An 8293-nucleotide genomic window follows, 5' to 3' on the forward strand; every position below is an offset into this window, starting at 1 on the left:
GCCCGGCTGGGTGCCTGGGCCGCCGCGACCGCCCCTTCTCGGGGGACTTGGCAGAGGAGACCCGCCTCCGGGAGGGAGCCAGAGGAGCAGGTCGGCTGGTCCAGGCACGGGGAGTGTGTGTGTGTGTGTGTGTGTGTGTGTATGTGTGCGCGCGCGCGTGCACATGCCTGCAGGGTGGGTGGGCGTGTAGGGGGGTGTGTGTTGGGGGGATGACAGTGTGTGATGTGTGTGTAAGGAGTGTGTGAATGTGTGTAAGGGTATGTGTGACTGCATATATACTGTGTGTCTGTGAGACAGGTCTGTGTGTGTGTGCGTGTGCGTGTGCGTGTGTGTGCGTGTGTGTGTGTGTGTGTGTGTGTGAGACGGGATAGTAGGAGCTCACAGAGCTCGTCTGAAACCATGTTGGAGGGAGGGGGGCTCAGCAGGACCCAACGTGTGTGTGCGTGCACTTGTGTGCGAGGCTGTGTGAAGGGTGAGTGGGTGAGTGTGTCATGGGTGCTAGATGTGGCCGTGTGTATGATGTAAGGGTGCCGGGTACACGTGTGTTCCTGGCTCACCCTCCCCTTCCCCCACCAGATGTGTGTGCTGGGAGAGGGGTTCCAGGGAGAGAATAAGGAGTCTCCTGCAGCAGCCCCTCACCCAGCTTGCCTTCCTGGCCATCTTCCCCAGGAAGCCAGCTATGGCCAAGCTGCTCCTCCCCACAGTGTTCCTAAGGTTAAGGGGAAGGGAGTAGGCCAAGCCCCGTGAAAGAGGGGGAGGCTGAAGGGATAGAGCTTCTGCCAGACCAGGGAGCTGGGCTGCCTTCTCCATCTCTGCCAGATCACTCAGCCCTCTGCTTTGCCTCTCCCGGGGCCCTGTGCTCCTGGGTCTGAGTGAGTAGAGGGCTAACATCTTAGGTTGGGGCCCGAGAAGGGGGTGGGAATAGTTGAAACTCATCTGTGAGGGTTAGCTTATTCGCAGTTATGTTGCCAGAAGGGTGCTGGGAACATAGTAGCCTCAATAAATATTTGTGGGTGGAAAGGAGAATAGAGAGAGGGAGGGAAGGCATCTGAGTCTGGGAGTCAAGTCCACCCCCTCTGCTATCAGTCAAGGATGAGGGCAGCTGGTTGCAGTCAGATCCTAGTCCCCAGATTGAGCAGGTGGGGGAGGCAGGGGTTTAGGGAGAGGGAGCCTGAGCTGGAAGAGAAGGAAAACTGTAGGGGAGAGATTTGTGCTGGGGCCTGGATGGAGGAAGGAGCTGGCAACTCTCCTTGGGCAGAACCCTTTGCATCCTGCCCCCGGCCCCCACCTGCTTCTCTGTCATCAGAAGCCTCTCTCTGGTGCGTTCCATCCCAGGGTTCATAGTGCCTCTCGTCTCTCCAGGACCTCCGTGCTCAAAAGGTGCTGAAGAACTGAGCTGCCAGCCCACCAAGGCCGTCTGAGGCCAGGTGGGGCCATGGCAGGGCATGGCTGTCTGGGGCTGGGGCTGTTCTGTTGGGTCCTGCTTGCTGTTCCTGTGGGCCCCCAGCCCGCTTCTTCTGTCCCAGGTGCCTCTCTCACCACTTTGACCCCACCACCTCAGAGCGAGGCCTCTATGTTGTCTCTCAACCTGGGACTTAACTTCAAATTGCACCTTCGGGGACCTGCGGCTGCCTGGGGGAGCCCTGTCACAGAGACCCAGCCACTTTCTCCTGGGCCAAGCCGGGAGCTAGAGAAAGAAGTGGCCGGTGGACTGAAGACTGACCCCCTTTTGGAACTGCTGGTGGGCTCCCTTGGGAATTCCGTCCCCGAGTGGGGCTCTGCTGAAGGCAGCTCTACGCCCTGGGCCTCCTCCCTGCCTTTAGAGTCCACATCCCCCTTCTCTGGGCCCACCGACCAGCCCACTGCTCTCTATCAGCCCAGGACGGGCACTGTGACCTGGGACACTGCTCTGACAGCTACAGCACCTCCATCCAGTGCTCCCAGGCCCCACCAGAGTGAGCTGGAACTGAAGTTTGACATGGCGCTGAGAGCCGGTGCAGCCCCCACGCTCGGGCATCGAATGCTGCCCTTGCTGCCCAGTCTGAGGGCCAGCCTGGCAGAGATTGCTGGGCGCCTGGGACCCTTTGGTGAGTACTCACCTCATCCTGAGGAGAGCCCCTGCTGGGCAGCCTGGTAGGTAGGAGGAAGCTTCAGCCCGGGCTCCTTTTGCAGGGTTTTTTGGCACTACTCTGTCCCCACTCCGGAACTTCTCAGGCCTGAGCCCCCCAGGTCCAACTGCATCCCCAAGCTCTGCCTCTGGAGTTTCTTCAGATTCTCCAGGTGAGTGTTTATTTCATTGCAACAAACATTAATGGAACCTCTACATGTCAGACACTGTGCTACGGGCCTAATCGGTGCCTTCCTTTCTTCCTTGACTCAAGGGAGGCCAGCATTGCTTTCTCCAGGCCCTGGGACATGGGCCACTGCTCACAGGGGGAAATCTCCTCTTTGCCATGTTGAATCTGGTTTGGTCCTTGGAGCTCAGCTCTTGATGGACATGCGGCTATAATTCTTGGGACAGTGGCTCCCTTAGAGCAAGTTCGGGGAAGAACAGGCTTTTCACCAAAGCCCCAGGGGCCAAGGCTGGCTGAGGAGATGGCAGTCAAACCCCATGTGCTCCCTTTGCAGGGTTCTTTGGCACCACTCTGTCCCCGCCCCCATCCTTCCTGGAGAGGAAACTCCCAAGCCCAGGCCTACTAGACCCAACTGCTTCCCTAAGCTCTGCCTTGATTGCAACAGCATCGCTAGGTAAGTGTCCAACTCATTTGAACTTGACAGTTATTTATTGAGCACATACTACATATTAGTCACCCGTTGGCATTCTGGGACCCTTTTATCTCACTGTCATCATAACACCATTCTCTTTGTCATTACCATGGAGATACACATTAACGGACTGAGAACAAGTGTTGCTGGGGATGGCCCCACACAGAGTTAAGTAAAAGTCCTCTGGGAATTTTGCGATCACAGGCAAAGCAGGATATAGACAAATATATCAGGGGCAAACAGACACAGGATCTCCTCCATGATTTCCATAGCCTCAGCACCAACCCCACCCTCTGCTCCAGTATGCCTGGCTTGTCTCCCCACCCCCACCCAACCTTGGGGCCCTCTCTTTTGCTGTCTGATCTGACATGACATGCTGTCAAATACGGGCAGAGCTGAGCCCCTCAACAGCCAAACAATGAAGACCTTGAGCAGACAGATGCCATCCTCATTCAAGGGAGCCTTTCAGAAGATGCACATAGACAAACTGGTGGTGCAGATGAAAGACCAGGGGCTCTGGGAGCTTGGGACCTGGCTTTGAACCCCAATTCACTTACTAACTGGCTGGGTGACCTCGCAGCAGGTCATTTAGTCTCTCCGAGCCTAAATTTTCTTATGTATCTGGGGTTTCATAATAGTACCTATCTTGTTATTATGAGCACGAAGTCGGAGCTCATTAAATAGCAGCTGTTAACCTTGCTTCTTCCACTGCTGCATCCCAAATACACTTCCAGACCCTACCTCTCAGACACTGCAACCCTAGTCTCAAGATGTGATGGGATAGTACATAACCCACAGGACAGAAGGCACACTGCTTAAGGAGAGGTCCTGCTAGGTGAAGCCGAAGGAGCCATGGAGAGGGACCACCAGGCCCCAGCTTTTCTCTAAAAAGGGTTTATTGTAGCTGTGAATCCTCTCAGCCTCTACCCTCCCCATAAGGAACCTGCTCAGCAGTGGAAATCACTGGTCCCCCAGTTTCTTCCAGCTCCAGGCTTAACACAGCACCTGACTCTCACTCACTCCTGCGTGATCACTGCATTCCTGGCCATGTGGGTGAGGAGCCTGCTGTCCCTTCCCTGTCCAGCCCAGTGCATAGCAGTGGCAGGATCTTCTGTGGGGTTGGGGGCAGGCTCTGTGGCCTCGGGGAAGAATGATAGCTGGCACCATGTCAGCCTTGGTGACAGTGCTGTCCAGGCAGGTTTAATGAGTCTGGACAGTAGCAGAGGCAGCCCAGCTCACTCATACCACCCTTTTCCCCCCTCCACACTGATGGTTGCAGGAACCTAGCCTCTTCCTGGCTGTTCCTCTTGGATAAACCCAGGAGAGCTATAAGCATCTTAGAGAGAAGGCCAGGGGGCCTTACTTAAGCCAGCAGTGTGCGTGGGGAGCAGTGTCAAGCAGTTAGGGGACATAGGGAGTCTCTCTGTGTCTCCTTTAGGAACTTTCTAACCTAGATGTGGTTAACCTTTGACCCTAGGGCTTCTCTTCCCTTGTGTTAGGTCCCCTTTGCCTTGGACAGAGCTTGTACTCAACCGCTACACACAGAAAGAGTTGTATAGGTCGTTAACACCTTGAAAGACTTTCATACCAATTGATAAGTACTCATTGCACTTAGTCCCCTGAGCGCTCCCCACCACTCCCTAACCATCCTGGCTGGCACTTGTGCCATTTCCAGTTGTTAAATATTTCAAATGTCGCCCTTACAAAAAGTATCAATCCTCTGTAATCCTGGAGGTGGGGGTGGGGAAAGGGATGGGGCCAGGCCACTGAACAGGCTGCAGCTTCCGGCATCCACAGTGGAGCCCAGATCCCCCAGCCCTTTGATCTGGGCAGCTGGTGGATAATCAGGCCTGACGTTTCCATAAATCTAGCTGGCCCCTCTCCCCGACTCCTCCCTAGCCAGCTCTGACCTCACCAATTACTCATATTGACATCCCATCTCCTCCTTTTTGCCCCTGAGGTCAAGAGGGGCCACAGGGCTAGAGCGGGAGAATCTTGTAAATGAGGCCTGCTCACAAGAGGGACCTTAGGAAGTCACTATCTTCTGGGCTTTTCTAGGGGAACCTGAGGGCTCCTGGGGAAGCCTCGAAAGGAGTGAGATCAGGTGGACCCTTCGAAGGCAGAAACTAGGTCTTCTTTGCCTGTTCCCAGCCACACGTGGCCCGGTGCTGGGCACACTAGCTATGCCTTGCCCCCTGGAAGCAGTGCTTCTAGTTCAGAACTCGTTCCTCTGACACCTGAGCTGTGCCCGTACTTCGCTTATTATTATTTTTTAAATTCCTTTTCTGGCTTCTTAAGGAATGTTGAAATTTATTCTAGTTGCCATAGTGCTTTGGGACAGAGATGAGAGAAGGGGCTTTCTGTGGCCCTCCATGAGGAGAGGAGCAGACATCTGAGAGCTGCACTGGTCTGAACAATGAGCAAGGAAGAGGTGTGTGGGGCGGCAGGCTAGCACAGGCTGTGGGGCTCTCAGGCATGGTCTCTGCCTCTCTGCAGAGCCCACCAAGGCCAAGGAAAGGCCAAACAAACTCATCCACTTTGTAAAAGTGGGTTGGGCAAGGGTGTCTGAGGAGCCCAAGGAATGAGAGTGAGGGAGAGAGTGTGTGTGTCTGATGCCACTAATATCAGACTGATGCCTGCCTCTGATCAGCAAGCTGTCTGTTCCCAGTTGAAGGGTTCCTCCTTTAACTCACGGCTGTGTTTTTGTTAGGTGTTCAGGGATGCCCAGCCATTCAAATAGTGTTCTTCAAGCAGGGTTCACAAAGTGAGACAATACGTTGATGTTCACTCATTTGACTAACTGTTGATTTTGTAAGCAAGTTTAGGATGTGCTAAGGGACAGCAGCCCTTTTGTAAGTTAAATAAAGAACTAGTTTGAAGCCAGAAATGGTCACGCCCACACAAACACAAACTGATGATGAGTGATAAACATTAGCCTATAATGATGACACCAATGACAACCACATATTGAATGGTTATTATGCACCAGTACTCCAAAGAGCTTTGCACGCATTGTCCATTTGTGCTCATAGCGGCCCGTGCAGTAGGTACTCTTCGCCACTTCAGACTTGAGGAATGCGATGGAACGGGAGGCAGGGCACAAGCTGCCGTTTGCAGTAGGCAGTGAGCTGTGGATGTTTAATTTTTTGGCTGCTCCCTCTCTGCCCTCCCCAGTTGTCTGATTCTATCTTCCTCTTCTCTTTCTCCAGAGCCGCTTTCTGCCCTCCTCACTCCTTTTATACTTGATCGTAGCCAAAAGGCCGAGAAGCAATCTTTTTCCTTGTTCTCAGGACTTCTCTGTTTTGCATGTCTCCAGCCTGAGCTGGCACTGCCTGGGGTGGGGGTCCTCCTGAGGTTTTCTTGTATTGTCCAGCTGAGGGGTCTTCCTAGATTATCCAGTTGAGGCATGGCTGGGCATGGCCAGGTAGTTGGGGCAGGAGTCTGGTTTTCAGCAGATCCCCAATCTCCCACCTCGCCCTCCCAACCGCATTCTACATCTGCTTCCTCTTCATCTCCCCATTCCCACCAGGCTGTCCGCATCCTTTGCCACCATCTTCTCCCTCTACCCTTGCCTGAAGCCATAGTTCTGCTGAGTCTGCTAGGTGGAGTAGGGAGAGGTTCCAGTTCCAGCATCCTCCATTGCTGCATGGTCATGAAGAGAATCCTTGAATCTAACTCTTTCTAACTCCTCTCTTGCTCCAGGAGAGTGAATTAGAGATCTTACTCCTCGAACTCTCTTACTTGACTTCCCTTTCCCATAGGACATGGGGAAGATGTTGAAGCACAGGATGGGGCTAGGGGCCTGAGTTAGCAAACCCCAGAGCAAACCCTGAGGGGCTCACTGACTAAGATGGCATTTTATCTCACTATGCTCTCCTCTCCCCAATTGTTCCTTCCTAGAAGTTTAAGGGTAACTTCAAGCCCCAGCAGAGTCCATCTCAATGCTACTTTCTATAAAATGGACTAGAACCAAAGGGGCATGCACCTGTATTAAGAGCCTTAGACTAATGGTTTTGTGACTGAGTCAGGATGGGGATCACAGCCGTGGGTAGAGAGAAGGGGATAGCAGGCAGGAAGGCCAATGGATAGGAAAGGTGTTCTCGGGATGCTGGGGACAGGAGTATCTCACCTCTCACCCTCCTGCATGTATGCATGTGTACACGTGTGTGTGTGTGTGTGTGTGTGTGCGCGCGCTATAGCAGGCAGGAAGGCCAATGAATAGGACAGGTGTTCTCGGGGTGCTGGGGACAGGAGTATCTCACCTCTCACCCTTCTGCATGTATGCATGTGTACACGTGTGCATGTGTGTGTGTGTGTGCGTGTGTGTATGTGTGTATGTAGGGGCTTTTATTGAAGAGACAGGGAGAATGGAGAAGCACTTGAAAATGGGCAGGGAAAGCTTCTTCTAGCACTGAGGCGGGAGTTGGGAGTCAGGGGTACAGAGCAAGAGAGAAGCAAACTAGTATTATGAAGAGGCTCTGGAATTGTAGAAAGGGGCTCAGACTGGTGCTCAGATCTGGATTCTAGTAGTAGCCCTGCCAATTTGTGACCTTGGACAAATCACTTTGCCTCTTCGTGGACCCTCAGTATCTTCATCTGACAAACAAGAGGATTCACTTAGTCAACGAGTATCTGCTCAGTGCCAACTCTGTGCCAGACACCATTTTAGGCATGGGGATTCAGATGTGAGCAAAGCAAACGAAAATACTTGTTCTTAAGAAGCTTTCTTTCTAGTGGGGAATTGAACTAGAGGGGGCTTCCACAGTCCCTTCCAGTTGTAAAATCCTGGGACTTCTTAAGAAAAACCCTTTGCAGTAGAGTCACAGAGTTATGAAGGGAAATGAACAAAGCAGGGAGCTGGGGGTGGGAGGGGTGGGAGAAGGGATGAGGGCTGAAAGTAGCTTGAGGAGTTTGATGGGGGAGAGGAAAGCGAGGGGCCAAAAGTTTAAGACAAGTGTGTCCCGGATGCTATGAGAACCTTGACTGGCATACAGACTATGGGCTGGGCGATGGCCTCAGACAAACGTTCTTTGCCCACAGACCCCACCATCCCCACCTCTGGCCCGAATGACCTTTCTCCGGCCAAACTTGGGAAGCCTTCCTTGCGGCCAGAGTGTGGGCCTGGGTCCTGCGGCATAGGAGAATTTCCTGAACGCGAGGGACAGCCTCCTGCGGCCCCGCTGCCCCTCTTCTTCCTGACCCTGGAGGCCGACTGGGCAGAGGCCAGGGCTCGCTGGGGTCTCGCCTGGGAGGCGCATGTGTACGGGGTAGGAGCGCTCTTCGGCCTGGTGGCCCTGTTGGCACTACTGGCTCTGGCCCTCTTGCCCTGGCGCTGCCCACCCGGCGCCCCCTGCCTGGCGCTGCTGGACCTGCTCCTGCTCTCAGCCGGGGCCACGCGGGCCTTCCCGCTCTTCTACGACGCCTATGGGCACCGCGACCGGCTGCCCGCGCTCGCCTGGCTGTTGCTGCAGGACCTTCCGCTGCCTTGCCTGGCCGCCGGCCTGGGCCTGGCCTGCCTGCTGCTGGC

General features: G+C 54.2%; 1 protein-coding gene across 1 annotated transcript in view; it reads left to right on the forward strand.

The window, feature by feature from the left end:
• The first annotated feature begins 27 nt into the window (after positions 1-27).
• The window catches only part of PRRT4 (proline rich transmembrane protein 4), a 10127-nt gene continuing 1861 nt past the window's right edge, over positions 28-8293 (forward strand). The window contains 5 exon segments of the mRNA XM_025045817.1: positions 28-90; positions 1363-2087; positions 2173-2280; positions 2629-2748; positions 7807-8292. Of these exon segments, the coding sequence (XP_024901585.1) occupies positions 1436-2087; positions 2173-2280; positions 2629-2748; positions 7807-8292 (1366 nt within the window). The 5' untranslated portion in view covers positions 28-90; positions 1363-1435.

Source organism: Pteropus alecto, unplaced genomic scaffold (genome assembly GCF_000325575.1).
Source record: "Pteropus alecto unplaced genomic scaffold, ASM32557v1 scaffold22, whole genome shotgun sequence".
In the NCBI taxonomy this organism is placed as follows: domain Eukaryota; kingdom Metazoa; phylum Chordata; class Mammalia; order Chiroptera; family Pteropodidae; genus Pteropus; species Pteropus alecto.